The sequence below is a fragment of the Hesperophylax consimilis genome, chromosome 9 (genome assembly GCF_061612785.1).
Source record: "Hesperophylax consimilis isolate HC1 chromosome 9, BYU_Hcon_1.0, whole genome shotgun sequence".
In the NCBI taxonomy this organism is placed as follows: Eukaryota; Metazoa; Arthropoda; class Insecta; order Trichoptera; family Limnephilidae; genus Hesperophylax; species Hesperophylax consimilis.
The window spans coordinates 25,164,921-25,190,194 of record NC_142844.1 but is presented as its reverse complement, the minus strand read 5'-3'; the positions used below and the strand labels follow the sequence as shown (position 1 = coordinate 25,190,194).

Sequence of the window (25,274 nt, the reverse complement as noted above, 5' to 3'; positions counted from 1 at the left end):
CAAAATGGACGTTACAAAAACATGATTTCCGATTTTGAATAATTGAAAAGAAGATAACTTGCACGTTTTATTACGTAATTATAATTATAACCTTGAAATTTGGTGAATTGAGGAAGATAAGTCTAATAATTTACATAAAGTATCGTAATTTTGTATGTACATAAAATAAAAAATTATGAATAATCGTGTCTGCCACATGGTTTACCACAATATCATTACAATTTAGGTAATATGTAATGATTGAAAGAAAATGTCGTAAACATATATGGTTAAAAGAATTGGCCCAAGCGCTGTACCTTCTGGGAATCCAAAGTCCGACATTTCTTTATCACTGTTAACCTGATTGATTTTTACTACTCGCGGGCAATTTTTGAAATAGTTGGAAATCCATTTATCTACAAATACTATTATCCGGCTTCTCCCGCCGTTCAGACCAGATCCACCATACCTTCGGCTTACTCCACACTTGATCATGGACCATGGATTCACATCCCACAGTGATGTGACCTACAAACATCCCATCGTGATGCACATCAACTACTATGAATACATCGTCGTCAACAACAACTGTGACTACTCTGACTTCAATAAATCCGCGGCTAGGACACCACACACATTTTTCTTTCATTCGTCTCCCTACCAGAACCCCAAAGTTTTCCCACATAAGAAGGTTTTTCCGGTCCTTTGGAAAACCTTATTAGAGAGTTTCACTTTATAAGGGAATATACATGTTTGAAATAAATTAAACTTATAGATTTTTCCAACTTTATTTTAGCATTCAACATACCTCACGAAACATAATATAAATGTACATATTATTATGTATTTAAATTACAACTTTTAGTTGATCAAATGGCTGCATTAGTATAGTACTTTGTACCTATTGTATGGCATTACATGTTTGAAAATTATGTTGAAAACATATTTATAATCACATGAACTGCCTACCTTATATTTATGGAAAATAATTTGTCACACAATCCAATTCTAAACATTCCCTTTTTTGTACAAAAATATTAAAAATAAAATGAGTAAAAAATATGATTAAATAAGATTACATTTTCTATGACATTGGATAGGTAGTTAGTACTAGTATTATCATATTAAAATTGTTGTACATACGACAAACAACAATTGGAATAACATACCGTGAAAGGAAGAAATATTAAAAAAAAAAATGAGTTAATTCAATGAATATCAAATTGGCTTAAGTCCACTATGAAATGAGGATTTATGTTGGGACCGATTCTATGAAAGCATGGGAATATTTCGTGTACATCAAAAACGAACCTAGGTCCGTACTTTGGGTAAAAAATTGAATTGAATATTTTTTTGACAATGTTGGTTTATTTTTGAGTGATTTTGGGGAGTGATTAATTTTTCTGGCAGTTTTGACTGCTTATGGATTTTTTTCTTATAAAAGGTAAAAAATAGAAAAAAAACTGCTTGCATCAGAATACCTCCGCAGTGCTCTTATTTTTTTTTCTTTGATGGTGTTTTTTCCCCCTCCAAGACTTATTTTTCAATTTTGTTTTTTAAAAATAATTAATCGTTGTAGAATCGTTGAAGATAATACAAATAGTCCAAATTGTTTATATCAAAAGTTCCAACGTCCAGATCAAAAACATGTTTTATCTTTTAAGCTGTTTGAAATATATATTTTTTTAAATTGCTGATTTATGTTAAAAATTATTATATTAAATCATATATTTAAAAAAATCTATTAGATAAAGAAAAATGACCGCAAATTGAAAATGCTAGGTATCCAATTATTGTATCAGATGTGACATAAGCTAGTCTCACGCAAGCGCTATACTCTCATTATATGTGGGCTTGGCCTATTTCACCAAAGCGATACGGAGAAACAGGCCAAATCCACATATTATATTATGAGAGTATAGTGCTCGTGTGAGATTAGCATTAGATATATATTTGATATTCATTGACAAAATTATATAAACATAACCGTAAAAAGTTACCTTAAAGCTAACGGTTAGTCAATATATTAATATTTTGCATAATATATATATCACTATTCTAAGTGCTGGTGACTGCTTGAGGACCATTGAACTAAGCTAAATGCGTCAATATTCATTTATGACAGTGAAACATGTATGTATGTGACTTTTAAAGCACTTCTTGCACTCTTGCAACACCAGTATATGAAGCTTGCTAGACATCTAGTAAACATTATCATGCCTGAACAAATAATAAGCCTCGTCAGCTTTTAAATTACGTTTTAGAACAATTATTAATTATTATTATTGAATTTTAGGCATTAGCGATCAGTCACATTTAACGAAATAATTAATTTAAAAGAACAAGCATTGTTGGGACTAGAATGAAGAAAATTACTTTCTTTCAATGAGGCCGTTCTTCAACGGCTGCAGAAAGTCTTCAATCAAAGCGGATACCATTTCTGTAAGCAGCTTCTTCAACTCTTCACGATTACTGCAAATATAAAATAACCCATTAATTTTTCTGATTGTACGTACATACTTATTTATGTTCTTCCATTTGGTAAGAGTCATAAATAAACCACTCACTAGATCAATATCTTCGGGCTTTTTGTATGAAACAAATTGATGCTAAAAAACCATAGATATGCCAATATATAGACAGTAAAACTCTCATTCGGAGCCTACTTATTATATTATACACCAATGAAAAACTCTGAAAGTTTATTCCATAGACTTTCAGAGTTTTTCATTGGTAGGTTTTCAGCTAGGCAACAATATGACGTCACAATATCCACGGTTCCAATTGTCGATGGAAGTTATACCCCTCTGGTAAGAGTTTTCTTACTACATGACTGGTTAAAAATCGTCTAATGTTGCTTGCCAGAGGATAAATAATGACCGGCTCTACAAGTAATATTTTCACATTGATTAATATATAATGTAACATTAGGGTTGAAAGAAATCTGCATTTAGAAAATCAATTATGAATTATTGAAATAATTGGTAAAAGAATTCCTGTAGAACAACTTAAATAAGATAGATGAATGCAAATAAAAGCTTTGTAAAAGATGAAGAGTAAAAAGTAAGTTTGTGTAAGTAGTGGTTTTCCCTTGGGAAATTTCTGGAGATATTCTTCATAGACAATAAACCACCATAGAGTATTTTTGGGAAATATATATATCCCAGCCATAAAAGTTATGGTATCTCATTTTATATTATGGCGAGAAATATGATTTAAACAGTTTTAGAAAGAGAGAATACCGTGCTTTTAGTTTGCATTAAAAAAATTACCATAAACGCTCCCAAAAAATTAAAAATAAATCTTTGAAACAACATTTAGCATTTGAAAAACATTTGTCAAGGTTTGCAAATTCTTTAATAAAATTGAAGTGAAAGTAACTTTTTTAATACCTTTGTCTAATTAAATATATTTTTTAGTTTGGTGCAAAGTAGTAATTACAGTTTAAATAATAAAAACCATTGGTAAGTTACTATAAAAACTTTATCAATATTTAAATATTTTTATTTTGAAAAATGTTTTCCACGCAATCTGCATTCTGACAGTTCTCATTCGAGAACTACTTTGCAAAAATTTCAGAGGCTTTAGGGGTTAAGGGTAACGACTGCGCGGCCTGTCTCATACTGAACATAAATTTGGATTTCAGGGCAAAATACTAAACCAAACTGAATAATTTTTAATCAAAAGGTGAAGTAAATATCTAGTACGGATATGCGCTACTTTATTTATTTGTGTTTCAAATTATAGGCCATTAGAGAAAACAAAGAGACAACTTTGGCAATTAATTAATTTAAAAAATATAATAGTTAAAAAAAAAACAAATTTGCCTTCCTAATATATACATAAAATAAAAATTAAAAAAATTGTCAAAAATTAAATTTCATGGGCTTATATTTAAATTACGAACAACCTAACTATAATTTTAAAATTTCGACCAAAAAACACATTTTGTTTAATGTTATATTCCATTTATAATTATATTTACAGATTGGATTGGTCAAAATTATCTATATAAATAAAAATGAAAATGTTGTTTTGTTCAAAATCTTAAATCTCCGAAAGTTTTGCACCGATTGCTTTGAAATTTTGACAAAACGTTGCATTCGAATAGCGAGTTTTTATATAGATGTCACCTGGATTTTGAATGGTGGAATAAGACGAAGACGCCCGAGAAAGGCATTAATGGCCCATCTCCATTGTTTCTATTATCTATGATTAAGACTAACCTTTGTCCCGGCTTTGCACACATCTCCGTGTAGTATTTGACCTTGGGCTCGGTGCCGCTGGTGCGCAGGGTGGCAACCAGCCCGTTGCAGAAGTTGAGGGTCAGCATCTCCCCGGAGGCCAGCGGGTGATCCAGTCCCGTGTCGTCTTCGGCTCGCTCGTCTCCGCGCACGCCCAGGTCACGCACCGACTCGATGGGCCACGAGCGCAGGCAGTCGGGATACTGACAAATAACAAGAGACCATAAATACTTGTGTAAGTAGCGAGTTAAAGAGACTAATCTTAGGTCAAGACAAATACTTATGTAAAATAACAAGTCAAAAGGACTATCACTAACTACTGTGAACAGTAAACCTCGTGTCCAAAAAAGTACGTTTTTTAATTTTCTGTTATTTAACCCATTAGCATGATTTTTGCAACAATAACATTTGGCTGTCATCAGTTGTTTTGTTTTGCTCTATCTAAAATTAATTTTTTTCCATTCTATTTTGTTTTCTGGCCAAAAAAAAAGTGTAGTGTGTTGTGCCTTGAGGTTTCTTCTCCCTTCTGATCTTCCAGGAGTCACTTTTCGCTGCTGATTTCCAGATATTTATAAACTTTTTTACTTCTGTCATTTTTCATACTATTATTGTAGTTGTTTACTGTTGTGAATAATGGAGGGAGATTTCCCTCCTGGACCCCCTACAAAGCCCCCAGATCCCTCTCCGGACCCCCCAGACGGGGAAAATGTAGAAATTTCTGACAGTGATTCTGTCATTTTGACTTCTACCAAAAAAAGGAAATTTACTCCTTCTTCCCCAATAAAACTTGACTCGCCTTCGACTTCACAGTCCCCACCAGCACTTTCTCAACTTCCTCCAACAAACTTTTATTCTCCTCATTCCCGTGGCCCATTCATAGTATACGCCCAAAAAACTGAGCAAGGAAAAACCATCCACCCTCTTGAATTTGGCAAATTCCTATCAAATAGCAAGAACCTTTCAATCAAGCCTGGAGGTGTAAAAGCCGAGGGTCGCTTCCGAATCTCCGTCGAATTCCTCTCAGGGTCAGCTGCCAACAGTTTCATCAAAAATATCTTCATTTCATCTAATTCAAAGTTCAAGGCATATATCCCTACTTTCAATGTCACTCGCATGGGCTTGGTCAGAGGTATCTCGACCGATCTGTCCATCGAAGAAATTCTGTCTTCACTTTCAACCCCCCAACACATTGGCAATCCCATAAAAGCCAGGAGGCTAAATTACAAGGACTCCTCTGAGGGTATAATTTCTTGGAAGCCCTCCCAATCTGTCGTTATCACCTTTGAAGGTCAATCTCTTCCCTCCCATATATATTTATTCTTCAACTCATTACCAGTTGAAATGTATACTTATCCCACCACTCAATGTTTCAATTGCTGCCGTTTTGGTCATACCAAAGCTGCATGCAGATCTCAACCCAGATGTTTTAAATGTGGAGAAAACCACGCAGCTGACCAATGTCCTTCTTCATCCTCACCTAAATGTTTTAACTGCTCAGGCTCACATACAGCTATCAACACATCTTGCCCAGAACAATCTCGCCAAAAAAATATTAAAATTTCTATGGCCTCTCAGAACTTGTCTTTTCTGCAGGCTTCTAAACTATTCCCGCCTGTCAAAAAATCATTTGCTGAGGCTTTATCCAGCAACTCCTCATCCAACTCTCTTCCCTCCACTACAACAACTTCTTCTCGTTCAACTAAATTCACATACAAAAACGCTATCTCTAAACCGGCTCCTGGATACGATCAGCCACAACACAACTCACTGCTCTTAAATCCCAATGGTTCACCTCTTTCAAATGCCACAAATGGGTGTGCAAATAATTATAATCCGTCCTCAATGAACTCTCTTAAACTTTCTGAAAAACTCTCCCAAGACAATTCTTCATTTATCCAAACTCTTATTATGCTTCTAATTGACCTTATTTCTTCTCAAACTAATCTACCGTCCAACGCTGCTACTATTATTTCCACATTAAAATCATTTATTCAAAATGACTCTTCAGGATGTCAGAATACTTCAGTGGAATAGCCGAAGTGCTATTTCTAACAAATCTGATCTCCTTAACCTATTAAATTCCAACATTATTTCTTTGGCTGCTATCTCGGAGACTTGGTTTACTCCATCCACCCACTTTAATGTGGGAGGGTATTCCTGTCTCCGCGACGACCGCCCGGAAGGTTCGGGCGGCGGTGCTGCCCTTTTTATTAAAAAATCCATATCATTTTCCCCAATAAATAATATCAAACCCCCCAATGCTGACTTTCAAATGGTTGCAGCTAAAATAAAGGACACATCCTTTATTTCAGTCTATCTTCCCCCAACAGCCCACTTCAATAAACAAACTTGGTTGCAAATTGTAAGTCAACTAAGCCCTCCTTTCTTTATATTAGGCGATTTTAATGCCCATTCCCCCGTCTGGGGTTCTGCTTTCTCCGACCGAGATGGTCGAAGTGTGATGGATTTCCTAGATCAATCCAACCTTTTCCTTTTGAATGACGGATCTCCTACTAGGATCTCACGCCCCAGCACAAACCCCAGTGCAGTGGATCTCTCGATATGTTCTACTAGTCTGGCTTCTCTCTCCTCGTGGGTGGTGTCCCCCGACCCTTGCTCCAGTGATCATTTCCCAATCACCATTACTTATCAAACTTCTTTCCAATCAGACAAGTCTCATATTTCGACAAAAATTAAAACGAAACACACCAAATGGGATGAATTTAACTCTCATATGGACAAGTTCCTATTAAATTCACCCGCCACCGATATATTTTCCGTCAAAGATGATTATAATAACTTCAAATCAATGCTCATAACTGCAATAAATAAATCAAATCCTCCCCCTAAAACTAAATCTCTCAAAAAACTCCCTCCAACTCCCTGGTGGGATGAGGAATGTTCCAAAGTAGTAAGAATTCGGAAAGCTAAATCTCTTTCCTATCGTTACAATATGACTATGGAGAACTATCTTATATACAAAAATGCTGAATCCAATGCCAAAAGGGTATTGAGGTCAAAAAAAAGATCTGGGTGGTACAACTTCTGCAGTTCAGTATCTCCGAACACTCCAATTTCGGAAGTTTGGTCTATGATCCGAAGATTTAGATCCTCCTTCAGTTCACCATCTCCTCGAGCGTCTCATTCTAAATGGATCGATGAATTTTTGGACAAAATTGCCCCCCCTTCTGTACCTAACTTAGATGAAATAACGCCCATCTATAATACTCCTATGTCTAATCATTGGCTAGACTCTCCGTTCACCTTAATTGAGCTAAAAAATTGTTTATCAACAGTCAAGGACTCATCTCCAGGCAGAGATGGTATACCTTACAGCATAATCAAAAATAGTAATGATAATGTTCTAAATCACTTCTTAAGCATCTTAAATAAAATCTTCCAGACTGGTATAATGCCTGATGACTGGAGTTGTCAAATAATCATCCCTATTTTAAAAACAAACAAATCACCAAATTCTGGATCCAACTACAGGCCAATCGCTCTTTCATCCACCCTCAGTAAACTTTATGAAAAATTAATTAAAAACCGATTAGAATTTTTTGTCGAGAGTAAACAGCTTCTCTCTCCATCTCAATTTGGATTTAGGAAAAAAAAATCCACTCAAGATAACCTTGCCATCATCAGTACTGATATTAATTTATCAATTTCTAAACAGGAAGTTTGTCTTGCCGTCTTTATAGATATAGAAGGCGCCTTTGACAATGTTTCCATCCCAATCTTGAAAAAAAAACTTCTAGGCCTTGGCCTTCCCCCCATGTTTGTTCAATCTATTATTAATCTATTTCTAGATAGAAAAATTTTCATTGAACTTCCAGATATTTTTCCTCAAAGTAGGTCTATTTGGAAGGGTTTACCACAGGGCGATGTATTGTCCCCCTTACTGTATAATATATACACATATGATATGCATGTCGCTATTCCCCCACAAGTAAAAGTTATTGAGTTCGCAGATGACATAGCTTTCTTCTTATCATCCAAAATCATCCCTCTCGCCGTCAAATATCTTAACGAAGCCATGAATGCCCTTTGCACATGGCTCACGTTAAATGGTCTTGAACTTTCAATCCAAAAGACTCAGTGTGTCACCTTCTCAAATCGCCATAAAAACCCCCCCGTTCAAATTTTATTTAAAAATTCTCCAATCCCCAACGCTTCTGAAGTAAAATTTTTGGGAGTAACATTTGATAGGAAACTTAAATGGTCTTCCCATATTAATAATTTAGTTACTAAATGCGAAAAAAATTTAAATATCATCAGATCATTATCTGGCGTTTGGTGGGGTGCTCACCCTACTTGCATTAAGTTGCTTTACAACGCACTTATTCGAAGCCATCTTGACTATGCCTGCCCACTTTTTAGTACTGCCTCAAAAAATGTACTTGATAAATTAGACAAAATTCAATCTAAATCTTTGCGAATTATAACTGGAGCGATGCAATCGTCACCCATCAATTCCCTTCAAGTAGAATGTTCTGATCCTCCTCTTTATTTAAGGCGTCAACTATTTGCTGACAAATTTGTTCTTAAATGTTTAAATTCTAAATGTCATCAGGTTATCCCCAGCGTCTCGTTGTTCATTCACTCAACTCATTCATCTACAATCAGAGCTTCAACTAAACCTCTTCCTGACATCTGTAAAAATTTTAAGTCTCTCTCAGAGCTTCACATTATCCAAAATGATCTACTTCCCTTATACAAATTAAAATATAGTCACGTCACCCTATCCCCAACAATAATAGAAGGGATCGGAATCCTTAAAAGCCATTCCAATCTCCCGGCCCGAACTGTCAATAATATGTTCAATGACATTATTTCATCTAAATGGCCCAACTTTTCTCTTTTATTTACTGATGGATCCAAATCTCCCGACTCTCCTAACTGTGGTATAGGTATTAACGTTTACCACAATAATTCTAATGACAGAATATTTCATTCAATTTCAAATCAATTTTCAATATTTTCAGCCGAGTGCATTGCAATAATAGAATCTCTCAAATATATAATCAAAAATAATTTTGAACATTCCCTCGTTCTCTCTGACTCTCTCAGTTCCCTCCAAAAACTTAAATCCAGTCCTCTTCTTCATCCTGATGATCACTTTGTATGCCTTATTCGAGAGATGATAGCCTCCATTCAAAGCTCTGGTAAAACTGTAACTCTGATTTGGATTCCTGGACATGTTGGTATCATGGGTAATGATATTGCGGATGCCTTGGCAAAACAAGGAGCGTCCAACCCTGTTGTTACCCTCGTAAACCACATTCCCCTATCTGACATTTTTTCCATCATCAAAGATAGATCCCGCAATGTTTGGTCGGAGTATTGGCACATTGCTAGTCAATCCAAGGGAGCCTGCTATGCCTCAATACAAAGGACTATTCCATCAAAACCGTGGTTTCAGCAATTCCCTCATTTTTCCAAAAAAGAAATTTCTTCACTCATTCGAATGAGGATCGGACATTGTTCCGTTCCTTCCCATCTTTTTAAAATTCACGTTGTTGACTCCCCAGATTGTACATTCTGTGGTCTAGAAGTGGGAACTTTAGATCACATATTTTTTGGTTGTCCCTCTCTAAACAAATATCCTCTCTTCTATCAAGCCTTATCTAAAATTGCCTCCCCTCCATTCAACATCTCATCTCTTCTAAGTCTTAACTCGACTCCAATTTTCATTATAATTTTGAAATTTGCCAATTTAAATAAAATTAATATTTAAATTCACCTTTCATTTCTCAATAATTTTAAATGATGGCCAAGAACACCCTTGAAGGGTGAAAGCCAGAAATAATAAGAAAAAAAAAAAAAAAAACCCATTGGCATCCAAATTGTTGAGCTAAAAAAATGACCCTCACCTCCGAATTAATTTTATCCCAAAATTTTTAAATCTGAATGAGTTATAAAAATAACTATACAGAAAAAATGTTTTCTTACTTATTTTTATTTACATATACATATAGCAGATGTATAAGGAATATATTTATTTGGTATTTAGTATAGTCGTCTAAACATTCACCGTTCGTTTTTCGAGCAAGGTTGACGATTCCAGAACTAATCGTTTTTGAAACATCACTATGACGCCGATTGCCAACAAAACTTGATTTGTAATTGTCAGGGAAAAACTTTGCCAACACTATCACACAACGATTTCACATTTGAAAAAAGAATCTTTACTGCACAATTAAAACGAAACATATAAACAAATTTACAGACAGACGAAATGCAAAACAGTTGAGTTAAAACGGGACTTCGCTGCGCAAAAACACTGTCATTTTTTTATACAGTCTATACAACACTTCTGTTGACGCTTTTGCGAGATAATTGCGAGTGTTTTTTTTTTGTACTTCTGATTAGAATCAAAGAAGCTATTTTATTAAACGCATAATCAAAATATGTGGAAGAAAAGCTAAATTTGAGCAAAAATAAAATTCTTTGTTGAAAAAAATTAGTTTCTGCCGAGCTTTAAAATTTTGGAGTCAAACATAATTTTAAATTTCAAATTCAAGTAAAGTTATAAACATAAAACATAGATTTACACATTTTTAGTACAATGATCAAGAATCAAAAAAATAAACTTTAAATGTACATTTGTAATGGTATTCACAGTTTGTGAAAGTACCCTTTTGTGAAAGAGATTGCTCATGAATTACACAATAACTCCCATAATGCACAGTGCTTGAGCCAGTACCTACCAGATGAAGTAATTAAAAACTTGTGCAAGCACTATGCATGAATAAAATGCTGCACTTCTTGGAAAAACTTCTTTATATATATTTTTTAGCTTGCCATTGAAGAAAAAAGAGTTTTCAGCAGTTAGTTTTTCATAATTTCTTCAATACTGACTGTCTACAGCAAAACAAATACTATTAACAATTAGTATCCTCGCATATAGTACCGATAGCTGATTGAAGTGAACTCCAATCAACTCCTCAATTTAAATTGTGTAAAAATAAAATGAGATTTTGAAACATCGCGATGACAGTAGTTTGGTTGTGCAAAGAAAAAAGAAATATGAAAATAAAACAAGTAAAATAAATGATATCTATCCTCAAGATCTTTAGTCGGATTTATGTGCTAAGCCGCGCTAAGCTCGATATTCCAATCAAGCCGAGCTTAAAAGTAACCGATATACCGGGCCTTAGATGAGAGTGTGTTATACTCTCAAATTTTCCGAAAATTGTACGGTTCTTAAAGATTCCAGTAATCTGAAATTCATTGAACCAAACATCCTCGGTTTTTAATTGTTTGGATTATAGAGAATAAACAGTATCGCTTAAATTAAAGTACCTACAAACCTTTTGAGATCCCTTGTAGTTGCGCAGCCTCGCAAAGATATTCTTAAGGACCTCCTTATCATGGCAGATGAAGTAGGAGTTCTCCGTGATGTGGAAGCCATACTGCGAGTAGAGCCAGTCCAGCTGATCCAGCAGCCCGCGGCCCTGTTGGTGCAGGTGGCTGCTGAGGGATGCCAGGTGCACCGCGGCGCTCACTCCGTCCTTGTCAGGCACCTCCATGCCGCACATGAAGCCGATGGCCTCCTCAAAAGCGAAGATAGTGCGCTGATGACGGGATCGAATTTTGATGGCTTTGCTTCCTGGTAATAAATTAACGTTTGAGTTTATTAAAGTATTTGACTGAGCGTTGCGAAATGCTGTTTTAACTCTACAGTTTGGCATTTCATATGTTTGTAAATTAAAGTAAAAACATGCTTCTTTGTCACCTGTGACAGGTAAAAACATGTTTTTTTGAAGAACAGAGCCATCTGTTAGACAAACATGCTTTTTTTTAAAACAGTGCAATCTGTTAGACAAACATGCTTTTTCGGAAAAACAGCGCCATCTGTTGGACGTAAAAGCAACCCGCGCAATTGTTTCTCTATCCGCACAGACAAACTGAGTCACTGCAACTCGTGGCGGGGTACTAAAGTTATGCTTATTTTTCATTTAAAAAAAAAAAAATTGAATATGGCGCATCAGTCATTTAGCCCTTTTACCGTCGATATGATTCATAATTAAGTAGGTACGTGTTTCAGTACCTATTTACAAATCATATGATTTCAGAGGAAATTTATTATAAGAGAAAATTAGAAACATACCTTTTTGGACACAAGGTCTACTGTTCACAGAACTACTAGTTATAGATTTATTCAAATAACCCTTAGAGAGTCCTGCAAAAACACCTTCACTCCTGCCGGTCTCCTGCCGCCACTCTTCAGCTCCATATAGACTGGTTAGTGGCGGAGTTGACAAATGCGCCTGGTTCCCACCCAGGTTACTTTTTTTAGTATTATATATTTTTTGTTATAAAATTTGACATTTTATATCTGGTATTTTACCTCCTCTTAAAATAATAGGTTCCATTGTTAAGTCCTTCACCATTGCACAAGCAACATATTACACGCATAACGATGGTAGTAGTAGTTTTTTCAAATTTTCTCAGTATATAAAAAAAAAAAAAAAAATTGTGTAAGAATGCGGAGCTGACTTCCACACTATCCAGCCATTTATGTTTAGGCCTCCCAATACTCCTTCATCCTACTTCATTCTCCACAGTGAAATGACACATGGTTTCAAGTCGCAACTGTATGGGCTCTATTAATAAACAGTTTATTCGACGACGTTCCTCACCCATCCACTTGAAGCCAGTAAGCGTCTCCATGAAGGTGGCTCCGTGTATAGTAGCGATGGCACGCACCATCTTGCTGCTGACGGCGCTGCTCATGAGCACCAGGGAATGATGCGGGATACTGGGCTCGGCGGCCAGGAGAGTCTGCAGGCACCACCAGCCTAATAGGGCGCCGATCTCGTTGCCAGTCAGGATGTGCCAGGACTTGGTGCTGGATGACCAATTCATGAGTTAGTATAAGGTTAGGTAATCGGCACAGTATGGATAATTTTGCAGCTAAGTGACAGATTGAAGCTGATGACTTCTAAATACAACATAATCTATATTTTGTGGAAACCTAGACATTAAACGACGCATAGATACAAAAGATAGAAGCATAATGTAAATATGTACAGAGGCGCGTTCTCAAAATAACCTAGGCAGACAGAGTAACTAAATTTAAAGTTTTTCTTAGAATGGCCAAGAATTTTGAAATCTATGTGGCTGTTCATTGCAGTTCAGCCGTTGTTACCAGTTGCTGCCTGTAGGATGAAGATTGCCACAATGGTACCCAACCTCTGGTAGAAGAGACCACCAGAAGAAGATAAAGAAACATATGTTACCAATTCTGATACTCGGCTACGGCCAGTCTATCTGCGTCGGGATCATTGGCCAGTAATATGGTGCAGCCGTTCTCTTCGGCGCACCGCATGCCCAGCTTTAGGCTGGATGGCTCCTCGGGGTTGGGGAACACCACGGTGGAGAACTCAGGGTCCGGGTCACGTTGTTGTTCCACCACCACCAGCGGCTAAACACACGCACGACAGTTACATTAGGGAACTTTACTGGGAGCTGTTAAACACACCAACAGTGGATAGGCTAGAGAATCTTATATTTAATTATTTTATCTGGTAACAATTATTTTTATAAGCAATAATTATTAGCCTGAAATACTCATCCACATTGAAAAATCTCCTGATAAAAGATACATGACGCCAACGGGACTTGTTACCCTTTGTGCTATGCATAAAAAATCTTGTTTTAAAAACATTAGTTTACCAAAAAAAATTATATTTTATCTGGACCTGCTGTCAAATATTTTAAATTATATCTGTCTGCCTTCTACATAAATATTATGAGCTCCTAATTCATTCATTCAAAAAGCATCAACCAATTTGAGGTAATAACTGTATTTCAAATAAGGTCAGGAAAACTTAAAAGGATGCCTGTAAATAACAGTACATATTTCTAAGGGGCGTTAGGTGAGTTTCTGAGATATGGAAGCAACTTTGCAAATGGCCGGAAGAAAGGGGAAGGTAAAAGGTTTAAGATTCACACTCAAATTCTTCATCTGTTTGAAAATCCAATACTAAAACATGAACATTGTTTACACTCAAAATGTTAAGTCAAGTTGACAATGCATTTGAAGCAAGAAGCACCTAGCACTTGTGCTAATAGTTAAGTGCTGACTTCCAAGTAAAAAATTTGTTACAAAAATGACTGTCAATTTCATAACTAAAAATAAGAATTCATTTTATTTTAATTATTGAGGTTAAAATCAAAAAAAAAAAAAAGAATAACCTGCAGTCCCAAATGTGCAAATGCCTTCTCCACATAGGTGTAGCCCACTCCGTGCATGGCGCTGTATGTGAACTTCAGCTTGGCATCGGCGATGTCCTGGTCCTGGTCCTGTGAGATGTTTATCCGCAGCCGGCGCAGGTACTCCGAAGACACCTTTTCCAGACTGTCGTACACCTTCGGGTGAGAGCGGATATCCTTCACATCCCAATATGCCTCCGGTATCCTGGTATGAGAGAATATACCCATGTAGATTTTATCGGTGACCGGATAAATCATCAAAATGAAAATTCATCACATCTTTAAAAAGTTATATAAAGTCATCGAAAGTGATGAAATAAAAACTTTATTAACTGGGTTAAGTAGGTTAGGTTAGGTTAAGTTAGTTTGGGTTAAAAAAAAAAATTTTTCATCGTTTTTAATGACTTTATATCACTTCTTTAAAGCGTGTTGAATAGTCACTGTGTTGAGTTAGCATGAAACCATTTTATCCATGATGCAACGATATTCTACCACGCTCTTTGAATCTTACATTTATCTTTAAATACATTTAACCTTTGGAACGCCAGTTCACCAGCTGATTCTATTTTCATAATAACTTACATTTTTTCCGCAAAATGAGTTTTGTAAATTTTACCGCCTACCAGATATGTAATGTGTTTATATATTTATAAAAATTGTATATAATTTACCAAGTAATTTCCCCAGAATAGCTACTGATATTCAGAATTTTTTTTTTCTTCGTCACATTATAAAAAAATATTTTAAAGATACAAAAATATTCTTGAAATTTCATTATATTTTCCAAAAACCTATCTTAGGACGGGTTGTTTCGGAGTATTTGAACAATTCATCAAATTTCAACGTTCATTTCTGGGATCTGTGAAAGGCCAATTCAAGTTCTGTTATTATATCATTATAGGCTAGTTGCTTGACAAAACTGAAATAAAAACAGAACTTGAAAAAATCTTTCACAGAACTTGAAAATGAACGTTGAAATTTGATGAATTGTTCAAATACTCCGAAACAACCCGTCCTTAGTGTTCTTTACAATAAAAAAAAGCACACAATAAATTACGTGAACTGCGTGTTCGATAGGCGCGATGAAGAATGAAGAATCCCATTTTGGGAGGCAAGTGTGAGTACCGCCGCCCCGGAAACCATTTATTGGATAAACAACACCTCTGCCATAGATCACCCCAAGTGGTTCGCTATGTTTGGTGATTTAGCAGGAGTGCTTGGGTTCATCAGGTGAGGTGTGTTCAGAATGCTCCTGCCCACTAGTTGCGTAGCGTGCCAGATCGGGAGAGGCTGGTTTGGGGAGACCCTGTGACCTCTCCAACTGGTCTCCCAACCCCTCACCTTGCGCCGCAGTGGGAGGGATATATTCATTTGTCTGTCACTCCTGGACACACTGACCTCTAGATTCCTACCCACCCCTCATAGCTTTTTCCTTCCCAGAACTCCTCTCCTTCCTTTCCTTAAAATGCCCCGACACCTTCTCTAGGCTAGCAGATGTCTTCGGAAGAGTGTGGATATCTATCTCACCCCAGTAGGCTTCTGGTATCCTGGTACGTTGATGAGATAATAATATATTTTTATTGATGTACTTTTTAATAATTTTATGAGGTCGTTAACTCAGCATTGTTCTGTGATGCAACTATCCCGATGTCGAGAACCCAACAATGCTAATTATCTAATAATTGCAGGTAGACATTAAAACCAATTATATAATTGATCTAACCATTACATCACTTGACACTATTCTGCTTTATAGGAATTTTGGAATTAATTTATTTATTTTATTTATTTATTTAGTACAAGTGATGATACAATGACACATGTATATATACATAAAAATACTTTGACTGCCCAACTAGGAGGAATCCCCGTTTTAGGACAGTCAATTAGGAATGCCACAATTATTTATTAATCTATCTTTTTGCTGTGGGTGTTTTTGTTTTTGTTTTACCGGTTTTGAAAAGTAATGATATTGAATATTTAATAAGCAAATCCCATTCAAATAGAATTAGGACAGGTTGTTTTGGAGAATTTGAATAATTCATCAAATGTTTCCAATATCCGTGTGAGGTGTCCAGTAGTTTTTTGACATGTTAATTGAAAATGAATTATTCAATATTCATTAAAAAAAGTTATCTAAATGTGAATGTTAGAGAAATTATTGTATTTAAAAGCTTTAATTTTTTTCTATTATGATACCGAAAATCCTATCAAAATCTGTTGCATAGGTTAGAAGAACTATAGAGATTGCTAATTTCTTTTGAAAGAACATTAGGTCGCAGATAGCGTGTCTCACATTAAATGACAAATCGTGCACTGTGTACAAAAAATATAACATTTATTCAATTAAAAAATCTAATCTATAAAGTTGATGGTCTGTTTGTGGCGGGCGGAAGGCCGGCGGATGGGCGGCCGGGTTTATCTACAGGTAATGAATCTATAGTTTTATACCGAGATTAATAAATAAAAAACATATTCTCTGAAACTGTCACGGAACTCTGGCGATACCTCCGCGGAACCCACTTTGAGAACTACGGATGTAGCTCTGAAAAAATATGTATGTAGCAATCAATAAGAAAAACTTACTCTAAATTCTTGGTGATGCTATCTTCAATGTTGGTATCGTGAGGGCTGATGATCTGGTGTCCCTCCACCCAATAGACCTTGTAGCCGTTGTCCTCCTTGGGGTTGTGCGAGGCGGTGACCATGACGCCGGCTGCGCAGCCAAACAGCTTAGTAGCGAACGACACCCACGGTGTGGGCACCACCTCCCCAAATAGGCACACCTTGATGTCCTGCGAGGCGAACACTCGCGTTGTCAGCTCGGCAAACCTGCAAAAACACAACTTTAAACCACAGATACATTAAGGCCTAGATTATTTAATTTAATTTGTATTTTACCTTTTTACATGTGCATTACCCGCCTCACTAGAAAATGTCTGTTCTGAGACGAGTTGTTCGAACCCCTGTCGCGTTTGACATTGTAATCAAATTAGCTATCGCCAAATACTGCAACGGACCATTAACTTCTTGTGTGTCGCCGTATCCAAAAGGCACAATAGTAAAAAAATCATTTCTCTGAGCTGTATATTCTGGGAAAACTACTTATGGTATATTGTATACCATTTTTATAAATATATACACAATATCTGGTAAGACGGTACAATTTGCATAAAAGAAATAAGTTATTACAAAAATAGAATCTGCACACCAAGAGTTAATCGACAATTCTCAGCCTGTCAGCATTTGGTCAAACATTAAGCTGGTTTTTTTTTTTGAAGCGTTCCAAATGTCTGGAGTCGGTGGGACTGTGCCATCACCGAGTGGGGTATATAGTGAGGGTATATAGTGAGGCTGAAGGAGAAGGAGATGGAGAAGAAGAAACTGGGGAAGTACCTGGCTATTCAGATCTGGTCACCAAACATGACTAAAGCTATATCAAGCAATATTTCGATTCTTAAATGGTGGTGTATCACCATATTCTTGTTTAATAATTTCACATCAAAAATTGAACAAAGACTGAACGGTCAAGAATCGGCGGTAAGCGGTGTAATTTTGTGGTGGTCTTCCACAAATTCGGCAATATGGCCCCCTGGACGTGCTAGAGAGTGCTTTGGGGGGCGGTGGTGACCTCAGAGGTGACAAGGGGATATTGAAGGTCAAGGAGGCGGCGAAAGCAATAAGAGGAGAAAAAAATTTGGGCAGTTGATAATATATTCAAATATTGTTCCACTTGACTTTCATTCATGTATAATTCAAAATGATTTATTTTCTAAGTAATGAAAATAAAAGATTATTTATTAATTTTCTCCTATTCCGCTTCACTCTTAATACGCAATATTTCACTTTAAAATAAATGGATTTAGCTTTATTAAATCAAAACATGATTTATTATGTCGGGGGAGACGGAAATATACGCACTTTTAATTTTAATTTCGTTTATTAAGTCACTTACGCGATATGTCAATTAGTATGCGGCGCCGCCGAAAGCGACTATGTTCATATCAAGAGTTGGATTATATTCATAATATCGTAATTCATACCTACAAAATATTTCATAGACACTGCTGCCAACCAAAAAAAAATTAGTATTGCCATATAAAATAAATAATATCATCGTGTATAATTAATCCATATTAATATGTAAGTCAATGTATTATTTATAACAAATAATCAACATATAATTAAATTAAATAACCCGAATAACAAACAAATAGAATAAAATGTGATTAAACGTATTCCGTTTAGGTAGTTTAAGTTAGGTTAGAACATGTAAAATAGGTATTAGAATTAAATCACAAACAAGTCTATACAAACCTAGCGTAGCCCACAAACTACTTGAAAACTGGGATATAACTCTAAAGGGGACGCGAGCAGGCGTTATTAAAGGGGCATTTTTTTGCTATAGAAAGTCACAGTTAGATTAGGTTAGGTTATATATATTAATTTAATATTTTCAAGATTTTATTTTCTTTAACTGAATTAGTTCGTAGGTAGGTACTGTACCTAACCCGCACACTGGCTAGGTAAATAACTAGTTGTGGTATTTCCGGCAAATGTCACATTATTTTGTTTCTTTCAAATCTCGTGTGACATATCGCGTAAGTGACTTAATAAACGAAATTAAACTTAAAAGTGCGTATTTTTCCATCTCCCCCGACATAATAAATCACGTTTTGAATTAATAGAGCTCAATCCATTTATTTGAAAGTGAAATATGGCGTATTAAGAGTGAAGCGGAATTCGTAACCTTTACCGATTATTTATAGGTATCATATTAATTTATGTTTTGATTTATCTAATCTGAGATTATTTAAATATAGCAATAAGTTTAGTTACATTACCTCTTGCTATTGTGGCGTCCATCGTATCCCACCACAATTCCGGCAGTCAGTTCATCAGCTAGACACACTTTCTTAATGTACATGCAGAGACCCTGAAAAACAAAATTAAACACTTACAAATTAGCACGGTAAGACATAGGATCTGGGTTCCATTCCCGGTTGCGATCGTAACTTTTTTATTTTCTATGTCTTTTTCTGTATCATATTTTTCGTAAAATTAAAAAAAAAAATTCAAATAAGGAATTTTACAATTTGTCTAAAAAAAGTCTCAATCATCTCAATGAAAATTCTTTTTTCAAACTTTTTTCAGGCAGGTGAGTACCATAGTATTGAAAAATGATAATAAGAAAGATCAAATAAACATTTGAAAAAAGAATCTTTACTGATCCATTAAAATGGCAACATTCTTGACCGGAACGTAAAAACAAATTTACAGATAGACGAAATGCAAAATGGACTAGTTAAAACAGGACTTCGCTACGCTCAGTCAATAAAAATGTAACAGTTTACACTTACTTTAAAAATGAGATATTTTCTAATGGTCTTTTGGTTATACGCCTTCCTACTTTTTTCATGTGAAACTGCACAAGAGTCTCAACTGCCCTCAATTTTTTGGAGCCAGTGAGACTATGGCATCCCCAATTGGGGTATTTCGTGGGGCAAAAGGTAGTGGGGAGGGAAGGAGATGAGGAAGAGGAAGGTGGGAAAGTACCTGGCCTTTCTGATCTGGTCATTAAACGCGGCCAAAGCCATTTCAAGCGACGTTTCAATTCTGTACAGTGCTCTTACACCAGGGTGATACTGAGAGTATCTTCCACTCTGGAACGTGTCACAAATATACTATATGTATATTATTTCAAACAAGTAAATTGTGAAATAACAAAAATTAAACAAATAAAATTTACTTTAGCACGCCAGGATTTGAACCCAAGACCTCCGGCTTGCTAGTCGAGAGCCTAACCCCTCAACCACGGATGCCGTCTACTTGACGTCTTTGCAGATTTTATATTCCGATACATAGAGTAAAATGTAGTTATTTTCAGTAAGGTGTTTTATGTTTTTCTGTTTATTAATTTATTTATTTTCTGTACGTAAAATGAATTTTATGGAAACTTCACTAGTTAATGCAACACGTAAATTGTAATTATTTATACAAAATTGTAAAACTGTTTCCCCAATACACTAAAATAAAATAAAATAGTGCCTAGCATTGAGCAATTCTTCCTATGGCAAGGAAAATAAGCTGTTGTCGTTAAATATATTGAGACTTCCAACCAGTGGCATATGACGGCCGGCGTGGTCTAGTGGTATACGCTTTTGACTACAGATCCGAAGGTCGCGGGTTCGAACCCGGCGTGCGCAAATAAATTTTATTTGATTAATTTGTGTTATTTCACAATTAATTAATTTAAAATAATATATAGTATATTTGCGGCACGTTCCAGAGTGGAAGATACTCTCAGTATCGCCCTGGTGTAAGACCACCATTCAGAATTGAAACGTTGCTTGAAATGGCTTTAGCCGTGTTTGGTGACCAGATCTGAATAGCCAGGTACTTCCCCACCTTCCTCTTCCCCATCTCCCTCCCCTCCCCAATACCCTCAGCCTCACAACATACCCCAATTGGGGATGCCATAGTCTCACTGGCTCCAGACGGGAGCAGTTGGGACTCTTGTGCGGTATTACTGTAAAAAAAAAAAAAAAAAAAAAAAAAAAAAAAAAAAAAAAAAAAAAAAAAAAAAAAAAAAAAAAAAAAAAAAAAAAAAAAAAAAAAAAAAAAAAAAAAAGTGGCGGTTCTTTCCTTAGGTCAATTGGTGTTTGACCCCCCAAAATTATAAGAAAACAATAATAAATTATGCGCATCAAAAAAAGTGGTCTTATTCTTAATTTATTTGAAATTTACCGCGAAACAGCAGAGCTGTGAGCGGTGGCGGCAAGTGACAGCAATGACATCTGTTGTCTCTAATAGTAGCTTTAATTCAGAAGTCCACACGATTCACTGGGTCAATATAAAGAATGTCCCCAGCTTTGGCATCTTCTGTCCCTATGCACTCCATAGCATAAACGAGATGGCACTATGTCTTTCGTCGAAGTAAAAATTAGGTACAGAAGAAAGCTTAGGGACGCTTAAGTCATGGCGGTGATGGAGACAGCACAATGAATATTATATGTTTTAAAGAGATGGTGATATAAACATATGTCAGTTTTTCATTTTACACGCTTGTCGTGTGTGTAACATTGATTGTTTTTCAATTGCTTCGCACCCAGTATCTTTGGATACCGTGGACGGGCGTTTCAAACTCATATTTTATTTACTGTAATGTTGTGCACAACTACATCAAAATGTAATCTCTTAAAAATAATTTGCCGTAAGTACATGGGTTGTCTAGTTATTTACAATTTACTATATTAACATAATATGTATTCAGAATCACGGATTTACAAATTAACATAGATTAGGCCATTTTTCAAGATGCAAGATTAGTCACACATTTTTTTCAAATGACCTACTACGCCTGGATCCCTAGAGTCGCCTCTGATACCAACGTCCTAACAGTTGTAACTCTCTAATGTTGGAATTCCCTAATAATATTAGGATGGTTATTTATTATTTTTGTTAGTGTTCTCATCAACGTCGATGTTATTTCCAATGGCTATATTCATCAGTTCATTCGCCAACACTAATTGCTAATAAAAACAGTTTTGAACACCCACTCTTTGACATGATAAATTTTATGTGCTGCAAAACAGCGATTATATTGGTACATACTAGTCCCAGCGAGAGATTGTACGTGACGTCATCGATCTGTCATTCATCATATTTTGTCTTTTTCGTTTTCAAACAAGACAGGTGAGAAGGAAGAGGACAAACGGCGATGACGTTCGTTCGGGCTCTTGCTGGAACTATTTTGCACATCATAATAATTAAAAATAAAATTGACAAGTGCAAATTAATCCTTCAAGAAAACAGGAAAATCATTAACAAAAACAATACTTCATTAAATTGAATCTTAAAGGGTTTTTTTTATTAATTAAGATAACATTATTATCGAAACATATTATCAGTATCTACCGTATTATTAAACCAATATTTACATTATTAATAATATAAACTAATACATACTGTTTTTCATTCATTAGATGACATTATTGACCTTTCAGTGACCTCTGTTATCCAACTGACAATGTAAATCATACTTTACTAGACAAGCAAGTAAAAGTTTATTTCATAAATCTTTGAAAAATGTAATAGTAAAAAAATTATTTCATTAAAAGACATGCAATAAACAAGTCCTTTTCTAACCACATTCATTAACCCATTGAGTACTGATTTGTCGAAGAATGTTGGACAATTTGTACTTGTTTAATTTTTGAGTAATAATTGTTTTTCTGTCTTCATTTAAGTATCTGTAGAACTTCATTTAAAGAACTAAGGAGAAATTTATCATATATTTTTTAATGTGAATTCCATACAATACCAATTGCTCCTAAGTGTTCAGAGCCATTGAGACTATTGCAGCCTTAATCTGGGTATGTTGTGAAGCTGAAGCGGATGGGGAAGAGAAGGAGATGGGTTAAAGGAAAGTACCCGGCTATTCAGATAGACATTTTAACTAAATTTAAATTAACCATAGACATTCAAATTGTTAGACTTGCCCTAACATGAAATCTGGGTATCGTTTCGATGAGCTGGAGGAAAACCACACAACCATATTTTTGGCACCAGAAGGGTTCGAGAATGCTTTGAATAAACTACGACATCAGTCGTACATTGACCGCCGAAGAGCGCATATTGAAATAATCAGACCCTGCGCAGAAAAGCTAAGTTCGCTAAAGTAAGGTAAAGGTTTGCAGCGCAGTCCACTGCGCGACTTTTCTGCACAGGATCTAAATGTTCATTTTTAAACCAATCGCCTGGAGTAGTGACACTAAATTTGAGTAAGGTAGATGAATTATAACACATTTGTAAAAGTGTTTAACGAAATAGTGTAAGAAAATATTCAATTTTGGAAACAAACCCGAAGTTTTGTTTACCCGATTCGGGATTTGTAATTAAGTTTTTTACACAGCCAGCAATTTGCACACCATTGTAAAAAGGACTAGTAATTCGTAAGTAGATTTTATTTTCGCTGACTAAATAGTACCTAAAAAAAATAAAAGTTATTTGTGCACGCCGGCATTCTAACCGATGACCTCCAGATTCGTAGTCGAGGATTTTAACTCCTCAACCGTGGAGGTCATCAATAAATAAATATAACGCTAGCTGGACCTGACAGATACGCGTTCTTCGAAAACGACCACCGCTGTTCACTTACATGAAAAGGCAACTTCGATTATTATAACAAAATTGACATTTCACATATGAATTAATGGTGTTTATACGCTTATCAGAGGCAGCCCGTGACCGAAATTGCCAGCAGTACATTTCACTTTTAAAATATACCTAGTATGTAACATAGGTGGGGCAAATTAATTAATGGGGGTTACCTATTGCAATACGTCTATTTGTAAGATAATTCATTAAATAATACTGCTACGTCAGCGAGGATGCCCAATTCATCGTTGAAAATATAGTGAAACTGTTTAAATTCATAGCGCACGAGTGCCAATGTGTGATCATCGTAGCACTAACATTGTGAATTAGTATTCCTTAACGAATACATCCAAACGCATAGGATTACGCATGATGAAAATGGTGCAAAATTCACTTGCCGTCAAGACGCTTCGCATAAGCGTTTATAACGCACGAGATGAGTTATATTTCTTCACTGCTTCAACACGTGATTTGACGTTAAGAACGTAATCTGTCTAGGTCATGTCACCGTTTCGGCTAGGTCGAGCTGTCTCGATACTGCCCGGTACTGGTTTGAATCTTGTCCGAGAAGATAGCTCGTATAATGACCTGACGGGAATTACGACTGGAGCGATGACTGGGGCAAAGATGTCGTTGTAAATTGTTATGTGAAGACTGAAGACAAGCAGTGCAATGCACAAATGCACATACCAAGGAACCGCCTCTGACAGTTATGTATATGTCCAATAAATGAACACAATTCTGTTGATTTTGAAATAGGTAGGTACCTACCTAATAAGTAAGTAATGAGTGATATCTGTTTATGTTGTTATAGAGATAATTTACCAGAGCCGATTGAAGAACGACCAGATCGTTCATGCATGAGAATCCTGCCTTCATGGGGCCCCTTAGGCCCGCAGTACCGAAGGCCAATCGCCCCATCAACACAGACGATAGCTTTCCCCATTGCGCCTCTTCAACCAGCTCCAAGATCTCAGACCTGGTCTTCTCGTTCTAAAAACAATAAGAATACATTTAAAACATATTTGCAATAAACAAAATAATATTTTATAAAGAGTAAAATAATAACAAATTTCAAAATGTCTGATGTCTCGCCAGGGATGAACTTTACAATTGAACTCAATTATTATGGAATAGAAAACAACTAATACGCTAGAGATGATGTCTTAATATAACTTACCTTATCCCACAAAAGCCATTGACTTATTTTCTCGTCCAATTCAACATTCCCGCTTTTAGCTTGAATTTCACCGACCATCGCAAGAAACACAAGTCTTCCGTCAAAAGTCAAAATCCACAATAAATAAACGTCAAAACCGTATGATCGATAATTTGAGTTGTTGGAAGCTCACCTAGATCTGAGCAATTATAAACACAATAATAACCTCCAGTGCAGTTATGATTAGGGTGGTTTTTAGCAAACCATTTGCGAATAATAAGTGTAAAAGACAAAACTGGTTTATTGGAAATTTGTTTTATTATCCGGTTTCTTCTCATGCGCGCGCGATTATTCGAAAAGTACTAGGATGTCGTTGTTTTATCATGAAAAAATGTAATCTGTCATGTGATGTTAATATTGTTATAATGTACCTACATAGATTGGAATCTATAGCATTCCCAAAATCGTGGAAGCAGATAATATTTTTATAATTAAATAGTTAGTACTTAAAA

At 35.8% G+C, this 25,274-nt stretch overlaps 1 protein-coding gene across 1 annotated transcript; it reads right to left on the bottom strand.

The window, feature by feature from the left end:
- Nucleotides 1–766: 766 nt before the first annotated feature.
- Pgm2a (phosphoglucomutase 2) lies at nt 767–24,918 on the bottom strand. The gene is made up of 10 exons (XM_089635373.1): nt 24,784–24,918; nt 24,429–24,596; nt 19,289–19,380; nt 17,031–17,276; nt 14,427–14,649; nt 13,469–13,653; nt 12,869–13,077; nt 11,537–11,835; nt 4,206–4,426; nt 767–2,451 (listed from the first exon to the last, which is right to left on the bottom strand). The coding sequence occupies exons 1-10, from the start codon at nt 24,859–24,861 to the stop codon at nt 2,352–2,354; spliced, it is 1,821 nt and encodes a 606-aa protein (XP_089491499.1). The 5' UTR covers nt 24,862–24,918; the 3' UTR covers nt 767–2,351.
- Nucleotides 24,919–25,274: the final 356 nt, after the last annotated feature.